General features: G+C 46.1%; 2 protein-coding genes and 1 long non-coding RNA gene across 6 annotated transcripts in view; all 3 read left to right on the forward strand.

The window, feature by feature from the left end:
- Positions 1 to 3,107, forward strand: part of crfa4 (cytokine receptor family, class I receptor 4) — a 29,309-nt gene extending 26,202 nt beyond the window's left edge. For all 3 annotated transcript variants that reach the window (XM_081598204.1, XM_081598210.1, XM_081598213.1), the window contains one exon: positions 39 to 3,107. In XM_081598204.1, the coding sequence (XP_081454330.1) occupies positions 39 to 689 (651 nt within the window). In that variant the 3' untranslated portion in view covers positions 690 to 3,107. The remainder of the gene's footprint in view (positions 1 to 38) is intronic.
- Positions 3,108 to 4,888: 1,781 nt separating this feature from the next.
- styxl2 (serine/threonine/tyrosine interacting like 2) lies at positions 4,889 to 12,754 on the forward strand. 2 transcript variants are annotated; one of them, XM_008396330.3, is made up of 6 exons: positions 4,889 to 5,015; positions 5,791 to 5,921; positions 6,291 to 6,397; positions 8,250 to 8,481; positions 8,550 to 8,767; positions 9,622 to 12,754. In XM_008396330.3, the coding sequence occupies exons 2-6, from the start codon at positions 5,818 to 5,820 to the stop codon at positions 12,315 to 12,317; spliced, it is 3,357 nt and encodes a 1,118-aa protein (XP_008394552.1). In that variant the 5' UTR covers positions 4,889 to 5,015; positions 5,791 to 5,817; the 3' UTR covers positions 12,318 to 12,754. The 2 variants fall into 2 exon arrangements, with proteins under 2 accessions (XP_008394552.1, XP_008394560.1); XM_008396338.3 differs by having other exon boundaries at positions 4,939 to 5,015; positions 5,800 to 5,921.
- Positions 12,755 to 13,730: 976 nt separating this feature from the next.
- On the forward strand, positions 13,731 to 16,033 carry LOC145547981 (uncharacterized). Its single transcript, XR_014084249.1, has 2 exons — positions 13,731 to 14,135; positions 14,995 to 16,033. It is a non-coding gene; the product is annotated as an uncharacterized LOC145547981 (long non-coding RNA).
- The last annotated feature ends 722 nt before the right edge of the window (positions 16,034 to 16,755 follow it).

Here is a 16,755-nt window from a genome sequence, read left to right on the forward strand (position 1 = left end):
ATTTGACCCTGTCCCTTCCTTGTTTTGTCTTTCCCCAGAAGGGGAACTTTGATGAAATCAACCGTCACTTCGGTAACTTCCATGGCTACCGGCCTCCCAGTTACTCGGTGGAGGTGTGGGACCAAGTGAGCGCTGACGGGATCTACCTGAGCGCGCCGCGGGACGGCAGCATCCCACCCAGTGTCTTGGACAGAGACAGAGGAACACCGGTCGCCATCCAGAACTTGTTTCCCATCCAGAACCCGTCGCCGTTCATCCGCAGCGCTCCGCCGTACTGTGCCGTGCCGCCCGAGGCCTTCGCTGCGCTGCAGAACGCGCCGTCTCCGTGGCAACAGCCCGAGACGGTGTTCGTTCCCGGGTCACACTTCAGCACGATGGAGCGCCTCGGCGTTCCTGACGCCTCCGTCTCCGCTCCAGATCCGGCCTGCGCTCCGGTCCAGGACTTCTACACCTGCGTCCAGCTGATGAGGGACAGCGGCGAGGTCCACTTGGTGCCGTGTCTGCCGGCGCCGTACTGCCAGGACTTCCTGCTGCCGCCGGGTCCAGATGCCGCCAAGCGAGAGGAGGAGGAGAAAAGCAAGAGGCTGGCCGAGTACCAGGCCCGGAAGAGCGCGACGGAGGACGACGGCGACGACAGGAGCGATGCCGCCGACCCGCTGCTGCCCGTCAGCCCAGAAGACACCAGCTAGAGGACCGGAGACCGGTTCGGATCCGACGTTCTGCTCCACTCTGTTTTTGCTAACGCTGTTAGCGAAAGCTCCGACTGGGTTGGAAACTGTTGGCATTCATGTTTACTGTTGGTGTGATAAACACAATTATTGATGCATTCATGTTTAATCCAACTAGAAGTTTATAACAAGTCATTGAACTGGTTCTGGTTCTGATCACTCCACCCAGGAGGAGCTGGACTTCCTGAACTCTTCTTCTTTGTTTTAGTGGCAGTTGGCTTTAACTATAGGAAGTATTAACGCCACCTACTGGTCAGGAGTGTGGACTACATCGCCATGAACTCTGGGTACTGTAGTCCATTTGAAATGGGCCAGGATACTTCAGGATTTCAAGCTTCGTCTTTCTCAGGAAACAGGAAGTGGTGACGGCTGGTCGGAGAGGATTCTAGTTCTCTACGTCCAAAACCTCCTGGGTTTATTTTCCGTTGTTTCACTCACACCTCATTTTTTTCCCACTTCACTCTTCAGAAGCACTCACTCCTTAATTATCCATGTGCAGGGATATAAATTTGTGATTACCCAGAACATGAGAGGAATCTAAGTGGGCCTATAAGGTCCATTTGTGTCATTATCATTTTTAATACCGGCAGATTCCATAAAACCGCTAAAAATCAGCACATGATGCCCAGTTTTCCCAGAATGATTGAACTGAATTATTAGTAGTTGTAGTGAAACCTGTGTGTCTTTGTTCCAATGCAGTGTAAAGCTAGCTGCCTCTTTAAACACAGCACACGTCTATTTTTCTAAGAAACCACTGCAGGTCTGTGTGACTCTGTTAGCATAGCATGTTTAGCGCTCCATGACTGATCTCAGGTAGATTCCATTCACCCTCAGATGGCGTGAAGAGAGACAGAAACAAGGTCTGGCAGGAAATAGGAGGAACATGGGGGCGGGGCTTCATCTGTTTTACTTCCTGGTTCGCTCTGCTGCCAGGTTCCTGCAGTCTGGAAAGTCTGGAACTGGATTTTAGTGTTTCCAGGTCTGGATTTGTTTGGGTAAAGAAAGGATAATTATGGAAAATGTTTCCATTTTCAGTATTAATTTGCTAATCTTTCCCTTTTGTCCCTAATGTCCTTCCGTATTTTCTTTGTTTTTTGTTGTCCTTCCTGATAAATCACAACAGAAGGAAGCCATAATTCATGTTGAACTTTAATATTTTAACAGAGACATAAACCTCCAGAAAGGCTGTTAGCTTGCCTCCTCGGCTGTTCATGTAAGCTCCCCCCACTGCAGACCTGTTGGTCCGGTCAATGTGTTGCAGTCCGGACCATTTCCACCAGAACCGTCAAACCGCAGCTGGTTGACGTCTTTTCTGTTTCTCAGTTCAGAGCTGCAGTATTTTTAGCAATTGCTCCCACTATTTAAAAAAATTGTGCCAAATGTTCCTTCATGCACAAAATCAAAGCCACTAACATTCCTCCAGTTGGTTAAAACTGTAAGCACAACCTCGTAGATGACCCCGGGACCATTTGGTGTTTGATGTGAGGCCAGTAAATGACCAGGGGAGTCTGACCATGAGACTCTGTCGTGCTGTCTCCGTGTTTTGTCTCTCTGTGGTCGTCCTTGTCTCTCGTTGTGCCTTTTGTCTCTCAGTGGTGTTTCATACCACTTTGTCTCCTCTGTTAGAATCTGATGGGCGAACGCCTGCAGGTTGTCACGGGAAGCTGGTCGTAACAGAAAGCTGGTCGTTACAGGAAGCTGGTCGTTACAGGAAGCTGGTCGTTACAGGAAGCTGGTCGTTACAGGAAGCTGGTCGTAACAGGAAGCTGGTCGTAACAGGAAGCTGGTCGTAACAGGAAGCTGGTCGTCAAGGGAAGCTGGTAGTTACAGGAAGCTGGTCGTTACAGGAAGCTAGTCGATTCAGGAAGCTGGTCGTTATAGGAAGCTGGTCGTAACAGGAAGCTGGTCGTCAAAGGAAGCTGGTCGTTACAGGAAGTGTGTCGCTTCGTGGCGGGGTAAATGTCTCATAGTTTGTGACTGAAACATCCTTCAGTTTGAGGCAATAAAAACTCTTGGATTTGTTTTTGATTTTATTGAATTGTTGAAGTGTATTGATTGTAAGTTGAATGGTGACTTTCGGTGCCAATGCAATAGTAGTGATCAATAAGTAAAAATGTTCAGACAATCGTCTTGACCTGGATCAAATGAACTGAAAGTATCCTAAAGTCTAAATGAACTGTACCTGAGTCTGATCCTGGAGAAAAGGACTTTTATTTCTTGTGATAATGACGTAACGTTGATTTGTGGACCTGGAATCGTTTTTTTGTCTGTTTTCAGGGTTTCTGTTGACCTTTCACCTCTGTAGAACGGTGTTGTTACAGATTTGTCATCGGCTCAAAGTGCTTTTCCATCAGAGTAAATAAAGTCTGCTCATTCTCACCTCCATGCCTCTGTTTGCCTCTCACTTTCAACAACTACGTCTCTCAGGTTAGTTGCAGCAACTTATTTTTAGTAGAATAATATCTGAGATTTCTGTCCGTTGCCATGGCGACTCTTTGTGGAGAATGTAATCCTTAAACAGTCACTGCATGAGAACGATTCCTCACGTAGAAAATGCTGATCGACTGCTGGTGAACCCAGTGCAGCCTTGTGATGTGGCTAACGCGCCTTTAGCTGCGGCTAACGCGTCTTTAGCTATGGCTAACGTCTCTTTAGCTCCGCTAAACGACTTTCTGCGGGTAATGCGTCTTTAGCTAGGGCTAACGCCTCTTTAGTTGTGGCTAATGCGTCTCTGCAGCTACACATCTTTAGCTACGGCTAACGCACATTTATCTGCGGTTAACGCATCTTTAGCTACGGCTAACGTCTCTTTAGCTGCGCTAAACGACTATCTGCGTGTAATGCTTCTTTAGCTAGGGCTAACGCCTCTTTAGCTGTGGCTAATGCGTCTTTATCTGCAGCTACGCATCTTTAGCTACTGCTAACGCACCTTTATCTGCGGCTAACTTGTCTTTAGCTACGGCTAACTCCTCTTTAGCTCCACTTAACGCCTCTAGCTGCGCTTAGTGCCTCTTTAGCTGCGGCTAATGCGTGTTCAGCTGCAGCTAATGTGTCTTTATCTGTGGCTAACACGGCTTAAGCTACAGCTAACGCCTCTTTAGCTGTGGCTAATGCATCTTTATCTGCAGCTACGCATCTTTAGCTACGGCTAACGCACCTTTATCTGCGGCTAACTTGTGTTTAGCTACAACTAATGCCTCTTTAGCTCCACTTAACGCCTCTTTAGCTGCGCTTAATGCCTCTTTAGCTGCGGCTAATGCATCTTCAGCTGCAGCTAATGTGTTTTTATCTGTGGCTAACACGGCTTAAGCTACAGCTAACGCCTCTTTAGCTGTGGCTAATGCGTCTTAGCTGCAGCAGCTGCAGTTTGAAGGCATTTATTAAAGCAGGGAAGTTTTTACAGAATCTTGTGAGTGACATCATCATCAATAGAAATAATGATTCTATAAAAAGTTATCAAAATGCCTTTTTAGTGTAAACTCCATCCAAACTGTTTTGTTTCCAGGTTTCAGATTATTAATCCGATAGTCAATCCCTAACCCATATTTTTACTCAGCATCAATGTTTTTATGGCACAGAAGCAAAATCTGTTATTGATTATTAATCAGCGTTGCTTTGAAGATGAAAACTGGAACTTAAACTTTCAATGGGTGAAATTATGTGCATTAAATGCATCACTAAAGAGATATGAACATTTAAAAAATCTCATCAGATGCTCTTAAATTTATATCAACAAAACCAAAATTAATGGCAATAAAATACTTTTCTATCTTGGTGATTATTTCTTATGACGATAACTGCTGAAAATTTAATCTGTTCTTAATAAAGAGATAATCTGACCTGAAAGGAAATTTATGAACAGATTAATAATCTGGTTGTCTTGGAAACCATGAGACAGGAAGACACCAACAGTTATGAAAATTACCATTAAAACTAATAAAACTAATTTATTATAATTATGTTCTTACAGCTGCTTTCATGAAGCCAAACTAAAGCAGAAACTCTACATCCAGTTTGTGATTTTAATCTGAACTCTAATCTGGACTGTAATCTGGATTAGTTGAAGGCTTCCTCTGTAGCATAGAAAAGACTTCAGGCCTCAGGAGGAAAAGTTCCGGGAGGAAGGAACCCTGAAATCAGCGCCAGGAACCAGGAAGTGACGGCACACAGCTGCTGGTGTCGGGTTTCTGAGGAAGAGGAGGAGGAGGAAGACCAGCGCGGCTAATTTGGGCCGCAGAGTCAGAGGGGGGTCGGTTCGGCCTGAGGAGCAGCTCCGGTCCGCCGCAGGTGAGAAACACACACAAACACACACACACACACAGAGAAACACATACACACACACACACACACACACTCAGGTAGCCAGGTGAAGCGTCACCTGTTGTTCCTCTGGTTCTGGTCCTGGTTCTGAGGTCAGCTGCTGGTTCCAGGCCCGGTTCTGCTGCTGTCGGGCCTGCAGCTGTCAGCAGCTTAAAATAACTCTGGCAGGACAAACAGCGGATCCGCCCGGACCGAACACGGTCCTCGTTCTGGTCCTAAAAGCTCTTTATTAAACAGGGAGACCGGTTCTGTTTCTGTTTCTGATTTAACAGTCGGACCGGTTCTGGTTTTGGTTCTGGTCAGTCTGAATCGGGACAGAACCATCAGCGGTCCAATCGGAACCAGAGGTTCGGATGAACCGGGTTTCTCATATTCTTATTTGTTTTCATGTCTTTACAATATTTAATATTTATTTGTAATTTAATTTTTGTATTTTTAAATTAAGTTTTCAGTTGTAGTTTGCAACTTGTTTAATTTATTCTGTTTATAAATACTTTATTCCATTTTCTTGTCTATATAAAAATATTAAAGCAATAATAAATAATCCTCATTTTTAATGTTGTTGCTTTATATATTTCTGTATTTATCTTGTTTTTCTGTGTTAATAACAAATATAAATAAATTAAATGACATTTAATTTATTGATAGTTTGCCGGATTAAATAATAATTTAGTGATTTTAAGAAATTAAATTTGAAAATGAGCTGATGATGTCATCTACATCCTCAAATAATTTCTCTCAGTTTTGATAGGGCGGGATCCTGGTTGCCATGGAGACAGCCAATGAAAGCGAGGAGTCCAGCGACCAGGCGGTCCCTGATGAAGAGGAGGTGCGGGGAGTTCAGGCTCGTTACCTGCGCTGCCCGTCTCCTAGGTAACGGCAGGAAGCCCAGGTGTTGATGAGGGTATTGATAAATAATAATAATAATAATAATAATAATAATAATAATTTGCATGAGTACTAGTAATAAGAATAATCATTTTTATATCATTATTATTATATTGTACAATATTACAGTAATACTTATTATTAGTAGAAGTACTAATTATTATTACTACTACTAATAATAATATTAATAATAACAACAATACATCTGCAGAAATCTGAAGTTTTTCTGGACAAATTGAATCTTTTTCTCCCTGAACTTCATGAATATCATGAATTCAACCCCTGATTCTCTCAGGACCAGATTTTTTTTCCCAGACTGACTTCCTTTTTCTCCTCCTCCTCTTCGTCTCCCAGCTTCTCCATGACCTCCCTGACCTCCAGGTTCTCTGACGCCTCCTCCATCGTCATGGAGCCCATCCATCTGTCGTCTGCCGTCGCCGCCAAGAAGATCATCAGCGAAGGTGAGAGGGAACTGACGCGACCTAGTCAGAGTCCACATGTTGGTTTGGACTTTGACTAGACCGTAGGGTAGGCTAGATGTTTTGTTCCTCCATCCCCCCAGCCAACATACCTAGGTGGGCCCCATATGGTAAAAAAGAGGGCAGACAATATGGGTCAGTAGGGCCACCTACATGTTTGCCCATGTAGGGCCACCATGGAAAATGCAGACAAACCCTTTTGGGACCCATATTGTCTGCCCTCTTTTTCCCATATGGGGCCCACCTAGGTATGCTGGCTGGGCCTGACCTTCTCAGCTTCTCTCATATATTTAGCACCATCCCCTCAGCATGATGCTGCCACCACCATGTTCCTGTCTCCAAGTCCTGAGCTGCTGGTCCAGCAGAGGCCAGGTTGGACAGCAGCAGCTGGTCCAGCTCCTGGCCCTGCTCCCTTGCTTTTACTACTTCTGACGCGACTGCTGAAGGTTTTTAAAACACTTTAAAATGTTTCTGAAGTGTTTCTATGGCGATTCTGAAGCGTTTCTATGGCAATTCTGAAGTGTGATAAAGCTGTGAAGCTGCAGGGTCAGACGAGGGCACACGGTTCTGCTCATCGTCATGCAGACGGTTGCGGTTAGCACAGCAACAGAGTGACAGTAATGGCTGGTCTCTCAGATGGGCTCCGTTGGCCCAGTGGCAGCTTAATGGATGATTCTTGTTCCATCTGCAGAAACAGGATGACAGCCGGAGAGCTTTCCCTCCCTCTGGGCCGCATGGCTAACGCTAACATGCTAACCACGCAGACCAACAGATTCAACAGATGAACATCCAGAGTTCAGATCCATTTATGACAAAACCAAGCAACAAATTCATGTCGTTTATTATCACTGCTGAACTTTAATTAATGTGAATACGTTTGTTCACATGATTAGTCAGTAACAAACATGGCAGCATTTCCTCCTGCCACTTCCTGTCTTTGTCTTCTCCGCCAGCAGCGACATCCTGGTCATGTGATCAGTTTAGCAAAATAAACTAAAAAAAAAAATCTATCACATCCTAACGCAAAACTTTTTATCAAAAAAAAAGCCAAAACCAGAACCTGATTGAGAACCAGAACCCAAACCAGAACCTGATCCAGAACCCAGATCAGAACCAGAACCTGATCCAGAACCCAGATCAAAACCAGAAGCTGATCCAGAACCCGGATCAGAACAGAACCCGAACCTGATTCTGAGCCTGCAGCTCCATGCGGGTCGAAGGCCAGCTGCCATGTTGGTGGTGGCAGCATGGGGAACATGGCAGACTCAGTCGACCTTCCTCTGAGGTTTAGTCCAAATTGGGTCATCAGCAGGACAAAACAACAACGGCCTAGTCAAAGTATGGACATAGTGCTTTGCTGTGTTTGTTTTTGGTCATTTTAAATTAGTTCTGGGATTTCTGTAGTTCCTCCTGGTTACCAGTGATTAAACATTGATGATGTCACCATCAACAGATTGTAGACATTTCAGAATAAAAGTCTAAACTGAATTCAGTATTTTATTAAAATGTGCCAACGTTGTTCCTCGGATCACTGAAAACCCATCAAATGTTGGGAAAACAAACGTAAATTTTAACCACGGGCCAATCAGGCAACGCTGCCCTTCTCTGGCAGCGTTACAGCGCCACCGACCGGCTCGGCTGACCTGCTATGTCATTTCCTGTGGGGCTTCTTGTCGTGTTCGGAGTCACTGACTGGAGTGACTCATTTTTCACTCCAGGTCTCAGCATTTCCAGCTAAAAACTGAATGGCTTTTGGAGTTTTCTACAATGTAAAGTAAAAACTGAAGGTCATCTTTCCTCGGTTGTCTTATGGTAACTGGCCGTTCCTCCACAGAGTTGCCGCCACGCGCCGCCCGCCCTGAGTCCGTTCCAGAGTCCATGCTGGAGTCTGCGGAGCAGCTGATGGTGGAGGATCTGTACAACCGGGTCCGGGACATGCTGGACGACCACAGCCCCTACAACACGCCCTGCGTGCTGGACATCCAGAGGGCCATGGTCCAGGACCGCCTGGAGGCGCCCACCAACACTGTGGACGAAGTCTGGCCCAACATTCACATCGCTGAGAAGTGAGTGCAGAGTGTGGTCATTTCAGTGGCTTGAACTTCAATATCCAAGAACTGTGCTTCCGCTTCAGATCCGTTGCGGTGAACAAGGCCCGTCTGAAAAGAATGGGAATCACACACATCCTGAACACGGCCCACGGTACCGGCGTCTACACCAGCCAGGACTTCTACGCCGACATGAACATCCAGTACCGAGGGATCGAGCTGGACGACTTTCCTGACGCCGACATCGCCGAGCACTTCAGGCCCACCGCAGAGTTCCTGGACGAGGCTCTGCTCACACACAAAGGTCAGTCTGGACCTGGACCTGGAGCTGGACCAGAACATGAACCAGAACCAGAACTAGAATATGAACCAGGACCAGGTCCAGGGCCTGGACCTGGACCAGAACATGAACCAGGACCAGAACATGAACTAGAACCTGACTCCTGGTCCGGTTAGGTCAGAGGTTGGATCTGTTGGACGTTCTTCATTGAACCTGCAGACTCTCTGCCTCTTTGTTCCTCATTGGTTGGTCTGTCGGCCAATGGGATCAGGTCCTGCGGTTGACCTCAGTAACCACCTGCTTCCTTTCTCCTGCGGTTTGAAGCCTCATCTTCCGCCTATTCCTTGCAGAACTCGACTCCGTATGAAATGAGACTTTGACGTTTGACTTGAAATTCATCACTTCTCTTAATTTCCCTCATTCTGGAATGAAGTGCTTCAACAAACTCCTCTAAAGTTTGGTTTGTTGGATTTCTGAGGTGTTTTGACATTTACTGATTAATTCTATTCCCTCATTCATCCTGTTTCTCCCTGAAACCTTTTACACAAAGCACTTGTTTCATCCTTTGAGCTGAAAGCAGAGTTTTATCTGTGTGTCCCTGAGCAGCAGACATCACTGACGCACTAAGAGATCCAGAATAGCATATTTTTAATGTCTATAATTTGGTTTCTGGGAATGTTTTATGAGCCTGCAGATCATAGTTCCTGGAAAAATGATGATAATGTCCACTGTAGTTATTCATGAGTTTTCCCTCAGGAAAGTCAGCCTCCAGTTCTCCGCAGGCCGTAACATTTCAGAGGCTGTTTTTCTTTTTCTGCAACTAAACGATTCTCTGTCCTCAAAAGCCCAGACTCACTCAGAATCTGTTTGTTTTGCAGGAAAGGTTCTGGTTGTGTCCATGATGGGCGTCAGCCGGTCGGCCATTCTGGTGGCGTCCTACCTGATGATCTTCCAGAACATGACGATCATGGAGGCGCTGACCACCATCAGGAAGAAACGGGCCATCAACCCCAACGAAGGCTTCCTGAAGCAGCTGAGAGAGTTCAATGAGACGCTGATGGAGGAACGCGACGACGACGACGAAACGCTCAGCCAGTGCTCCGTGATTGACGCTCGCGCCCGAGCATGCATCTTCGGTGAGGAAAAGGGTGATGTTGATGAAGAGACGGATGGGGAGGAAGAGCGGAGCATGGTGAAGGTGAAGGCACAGTCCATCATGATGGAGGAGGAGGAAGACGAAGAGAGCGTGATGAGCAGCATCGCTTCCTCTGCAGCGGCTGTGGCGCTGCGAAACGGGCCGCTCCACAACGGGGATCAGGAAGTGGGTCATCGGGAGATCAACCTGCCGGGTCAGACGGGCACAAAGGACGGAGCTGAGGATGACAACGATGGCCTGGACGGCATGATCCGCGAGTGGCAGCGCAGAAATGAAAAGTACCAGAGCGAGGAATGGTGGGAGGCCCAGCTCCACGGCGAGGAGGACTCCTTCAGCGCTGGCCGTCCCAAGGCGGCAAGGCAGGAAGATGATGGGGAGAGCGTCACTAGCGAGGACATCAGAGCTGTCAAAGAGAGGCTAACGCACAGGAACAAGAGGCCCTCTTCGGACGCCATGTCCACCTCCAGCTGCACCAGTTACTCTGACTTGTGGAAGCAGCGACTCAAAGAGATTGAGGAACAAGCCGCGGCGCGCTACCGCAAGACAGAGGATGACGAAGGTAGCGAGAGCACAGCGACGGAGAACGGAAACAAGAAGATTGATGCTGAGGTTGACAGCATCCTCTCTGACACCAGCTCCATGTACAACTTTTGCCAGAAGAATAAGGAGAAGATGACGCCTTTGGAGCGCTGGCGCGTCAAGAGGATCCAGTTCGGTTGGAACAAAAAAGACAGAGAGGACGAAGAGAAAAGTTCAGCCGCTGATGGAGAGGAGGAGAGTAAGACTCCATCCTTCCAGGATGTCAATCTGACGGCGTACCAGGCCTGGAAGCTGCGGCAACAGAAACGCCTCGGTGAGGAAAACACAGAGGAGATCCTGGAGCTCAGCCGCGGCGACAACTCGGCGACCATCAAACGGAGGCAGAGACGTGAAGAGATTCTGGAGCGCTCCAAGAAAACCTTGGAGGAGAGTCAGTCCATGTGTGGGTGGGATTCAGAAAGCTGCATCAGCGGCGGGACAATCCCTCTGTCCGCCTTCTGTGCAGGAGCCGGTGTCACTGGCCCGCCCAGCGTTGCCAACAACGACAACATGTCCATGCTGAGTGGCAGGTCGTCCACCATGTCCTCTGTTTCACAGCCTCGAAGTACAAGATCCACTCAGTCTGCCAGCCACGCCCTGCCCCCAGTCCTCCCAGTCCCAGCAGTGCCAGGGCCTGGAGGTGAACCCATGGTCAACCTTGCCAGCATTCAGAACTGGATTGCCAATGTTGTGACTGAAACAATCAAGCAGAAGCAGAGCGAACTGAGCCTGCCTCCTCCATCGCGTGCTGGATCTGAGCTCAGCTTTGGAGCGGCGCCTAGCATGCTAACAGGCCGCGTTGCAGAGGATGACCGGGCCTCCTGGGTCAGCGGGGCGTCCTACTCCAGCACTCTATCAAAGGGTCACACCAGAGCAACATCTGTCCTCTCCGGCGGCAGCAGCATGTCTGGTCTGAGTGGGCGACGCTCCACTCTGGGGTCGGACATCGGGTCCGCTCTGGGCTCCAAGAAAACCAAGATCACCACGACCAGCGTTCCTCTGTTCAGCCTCTTCCAAGACCAGGTCAACCTGGGAAAACTGAATGCCATAGAAAAGGAGATCAAATCTGAAATGAGGGAGAAAGGGGAAACCTATGAGAAGAAAAAGATCCTGGAAGACAACAAACGCAGCACGCTGTACAAGAAGAAGAAACCAAAGGAAGATGAGGATGAGGAGCAGGACAAGAAGAGGAAAGAGGAAGAGTTTCTCGAAGAAACAAAGAAAAAGGAGAAACCCAAAAGAAGCTACGGTCTTTCCGGCTGCCTGAATCTCAACCCGGCGATAGAGAAAGACCGGAACACCAGCATTGACGACTGGTTGAGAAGTGTCAGACCTCCTCCAGGCAAACTGTCCTCAGGTGCAGAAGCTGATCCATCTCAGGATCCCTACGACGATCTGGATGCTTCCGCTTCCCAGTTTGACTTCTCTGATCACAGACACTCGTTTGCTGAAGAAGACGATGAGGAAGCATTCGGCGTGACTTCCAGATATCGGTCGAGGTTCGGTGAAGATCCGTCAGGCGTAGACGCAGAATACTCCTGCAACGGGTTCACACAGTCCTACAGGCGACCGGGTCGGTCCAGCGAGGATGGGACGGACAGCGTCTCACCCCACCCGAGATTCGCTCATCGCTCACGGTACAACGGCAGCGAAGCCGCAGGGAGGCGGGACCCCAGCGACGAGGAGGAAGATGAGGACGTCGAGGCTTTCATTGCTCAAACCAGACGGAGGATCCGGGCCCGGACCGCTGCGGAGGCCGAGGACGACGAAGTCCTCTGTGCCTGGAGGGAGCAGCAGGAAGCCAAGGCCCGGAGAAAAGTCTTCGGATGTGAAGAATGAGAGCTTTGAGGTCGCAGCTCTGCCTACTAAAAACAGTTTGGTGTTTTTTCCTTCGGACAGGAACCAGGCTGGAAAACACAAACCTACTGGAGTCACTTGGACTGGCTTTCTGCGTCCAATTCCCTCTGCGGCTCTGAATAACCGTCACCACCTACTGGCCACCTAGAGGTATTACAGCATTCATTTAATCTGCTGTTTTTTCTGAACAGTGATATTCAGGATTGAAATATTCAGACTAGGAGGAAATATTTGCACACAATGTTATCAGTGAGATTATTTAAAATATTTAGTTCTTTTTTGCACCTGTGTGGAGTTTAAAACCATTATCAAAACCCATTTAGTGCATATATTCTTATGATGAGGTGAAACTACTGACAGAAGGATATATTTTCCTGCTTTAATTTCATTGTTTTAATAAATATTCATAGAAACAGTCACTTGCATTTTTCATTTTTTTGAGCAGCGCCTCAAATTTGCCTGAGAAGGAGGAAACGGTTCAGTGGATGTGAGTAAAATGTTAGTTTGATAGAGATCCAGGAGAATCAGCCTCCTGATGAAATTTACATGAGCATGAAAATCCTCCAGGCTTTCAGCTTTGCAGCTGAGCGTCTGACTGAGCTTCAGGCTCCAAACTCTCCCAGTCCATCAACACCTCGCCGCTGATCACACCCAGACCAGATCTCTGCTCTATTTATAGCTGGAGGAGGAAAACCTGACCTCACAAAGCTGCATTTTATCTCACATCTCAGAGCCTCATGCTGCTTTATTCTGCATCAGATGGAACTGGTAACGCTGGGACCAGTGGAGCACTGGTACTGACCGGGTTAAAGAAGCTGAATACTTCAGTCACCTCCTAAAAATACAAACACCAAATAATATCCATTAACACACAACAGAACCAGGTTTATCGACCACTGACTCCAACAGATCCAATAAAGTTTGTTCTGTGCGAGACTGAAGACCTGGAAGTCCAGATGTGAAAAACTAAAGAGTTACGTTTGGTAAAGTTTTCAGCTCATAATAACAACAATATCTGCAGAAACTGGATGAACGAAGCTCTAGATGAGTCATAACAGTTGAAATATTCAGAAATTCATCAGAGGAATATTCTGTTGATCTGACCTGAAGGAAACAAGTGTGATGACGCCATGACTTCCTCATGTAACACTGCCATCTGGTGGACAGTATGAGGCGGTGCTGAAGTTTCCGAGCTGGAGAGCTGTTGAAACCTGAAATAATTTTTTATAAACACTGATCATGTGTGACAGTTTGAGATTATTTTTAACTAGTCTTAATCTTTTAGGGATTAATAGTTTGAAATATTAGATCAGTGTATTTTTATCCAAACTGGTTCACTTCCAGCTGGAGGTTTTACAGATGATGCACATGGATGAAAACATGAAGCAGGACAATAACGTGTGTGTTAACGATTCTCCTTATTCTGCTCTGAGGCGGAGGAAAATTATAATCAAGGAGAAAGAAAACAGGAAGCAGAGGACAGGGTTAGGGTTAGGCAGAGAGGATTACCGTCACAAATCTGGAGATGAAGCAGAGAAAAAAATAAAGAAAAGGAACAAATGCAGAAAATATTGGAAACGAAGGAAACGAATTGCTCTAAAAGTTTCACTCCATCTGATTCTGAACCTCTAAAGCAGAAAAGAGAGCCAGACCCTCCACTGTGGGCACATTATCCCACACCACCGAGCAGCAACAAAGACTGGGAGTACTGGGAACACTGGGAACACTGGGACTTCATGCCAGATCCAGCAGCGGGTTTCCCAGCAGCAGACTGAACCTGCGGACTGGTTTCACCTGAAGGTAAAAACTTAAAATCTCTCGCTCTGAATCCCGGTAAAGCTTCGGTTCTGTGTGAAATGGCGACGCCTGTGGCCACGGAAGGTCATTACAAGTTAATTATATTCTTTGTCAAACGGACAGCTGACGTCACAGTCACTTAACTCCAGAAAACAGCTTCTAGAGAGATTTATGGAGTTTAAATGTCTTTTGATAGCAGACTGCTGCTGAAATGAGCTTAGAAACATTTACCCTGATTTCACTGCAGACTGGAATCATTATCAAAAACAATATCACTAAAAATTAGACTTCACTCATATGCTGCTAGTTATTAAAATATTTTAGACTCATTTACACACATGTCCAGTTGATGATTTTTATTTAAAGAAAGTTTAAATCAAAATAATTTAAAAAAAGAAAAAAGTAGCCACAATTTTTATTGAAATATCAGATTGAGGTATACACCAGGGGGCGCCCTATAGAGCCAGGCCTCACATAGATTAGATTTGCTCTAAAGTTCTGCAAATGCATGACAGCATGATAAAGGCGCATATGGTCAGATAATCTCCTCCAGAACGCTGGCTAATAATTTAACAAATAACAAATAATAATTTGTTTAAACTTGAAATGTTTAAACTTGAAATGTTAAAACCTGAAGCGGCACCTTTTGTTTCTGTTGCAGCGTTACATAACATTTACCGACTGGCTGAGCACAGACCTGCCAAATGAATATTTAAGCCTGACTTTATTCATTAAGATCTAATTAAAATTCCACACTGGTGACACAAACCATACAAGCCTCACACACCAGGTCACATGGCTTCACTTCAGATTTACCCACCAACAGATGGACAGAAAGTGACAATATTCCTGCTTCCTGCAGGCATCAGAGGCTGATGGACGCCGCCACGCCGCCGCCTGCGGAGGACAGGAAACAGGAAGTTACAGACGACAAAGGAAGCAAAGGTGAAGGAGGTCCAAACTCCCCAAAGATGAAGGAAGAGGCTGACGTGGACGAGGAGGAGAAGAAAAACAGCAGCCAGTCCAAGTACAAAACCGTGTCTTTCAAGAAGATCCGCAAAGGAAACACGCGGCAGAGGATCGACGAGTTTGAGGCCATGTTTGACTTGTAGAGCTGGAGGGCAGAGCCTGGCGGCTGCAGGGCCACAGAGTGTTCAGTATGATCGTTTTCTGAATTTAACCGGACTGGACTGGTTCGGATCCCTCTCCCCTGACCGAATTTGACTGGACCAGATCCCTCTACCCTGATTGGACAAGACCGAATCGGATCCCTCTCCCCTGATTGGACCGGACCAGGCCGGACTGGATCCGTCTTCCCTGACTGGACTGGACCGGATCCCTCTCCCCTGACCAAACCAGACCGGACTGGATCCCTCTCCCCTGACCAAACCAGACCGGACTGGATCCCTCTCCCCTGACCAGACCAGGCCGGACTGGACTAGACCGGACCAGATCCCTCTCCCCTGATTGGACTGAACCAGACTGGACCGGACCCCTCACCCCTGATTGGACCGAACCAGACCGGACCGGACCGGATCTCTCCCCTGCACAGATCTCTTCCTTACTGCCGTTTTTCTCCTGAAAATTCAGAAAACTGAAACCTGATGAAAATTATGTTTTCCAGGATGAAAACATCATTTTCATCCTGGAAATGATGAAACGTTGATGTGAAACTTAAAATGTTTCATTTAAGGAAATAATATTTGTTAGGACTTTAGAGAGTGTTTGAGTGGAAAACTGCAGGACAGAGTAAAAAGGTATATCTAGTGTTTGATTAACATTTTCAGGCAAATATAAAGATGTTTAACATGTTAATTATTTTAAGGAAATAAAAATGGCTTCAACATCTGAATAATGTTTAATTAACTGTAATAAAGTTTTCCCAAATTGTTTCTCAGAACTTTGTTGTTTGTGATCTCAGTATTTAATACGTGGTAATCAAAGTTTATTTTTATGTTGGGTAAAGTTAATTAAATTAAATGTGAGGATGGTTTTACTCAGGAACTCATGCGGTCTTCATTTTATTTTGCAAGTTTAATCTGTTAAGCAGTTTTTAATAGTTGCTGAAATGTATAAATTAACCTGGATAAGTATGTTAGAAAACTCTCATTGTAATATTTATGAGAAAGCAAAGTGTGTAATTATATTATTGTTAATAGAAAACCTTCTGGAGCTTACAGAAGGGTTCAGCATCCAATATGGCAGGCCACTCACTTCAGGTGCAGGCCATAACTATTTATCACTGCTTTGGTTGGTTTAACTGAAGCTTTTCCATACTTGCATCTGTAAAATATCTATTCGTTAGCATGTTCTTAACTTTTAAACACACTGTCCAGAAAGAAATAGATTATCATAACAACAGCAACAGAAACCTGAGCTTTAACTTTCAGAACAGATTAAACACAGCATGTAGCCGCCAAAGCTAGCGAGTAAATAAAGTGTCATATGTTATAACAAGAAAGTTAAAAATTAGTTTTACATTTTATCATGTGAAACATGTTGTTTTCTGAGAAAGTTTCTCATTCCAAAGAGTTTTATATGAGAAACTTTCTGTTGGTGCTTAAACGTTGGTTGAATGTTTCTGTGAAATAGGGCGCGGCAACAATATTGGATGCTAAATTGG

The sequence above is a fragment of the Poecilia reticulata genome, chromosome 2 (genome assembly GCF_904066995.2).
Source record: "Poecilia reticulata chromosome 2, P_reticulata-male-v2, whole genome shotgun sequence".
Lineage (NCBI taxonomy): Eukaryota > Metazoa > Chordata > Actinopteri > Cyprinodontiformes > Poeciliidae > Poecilia > Poecilia reticulata.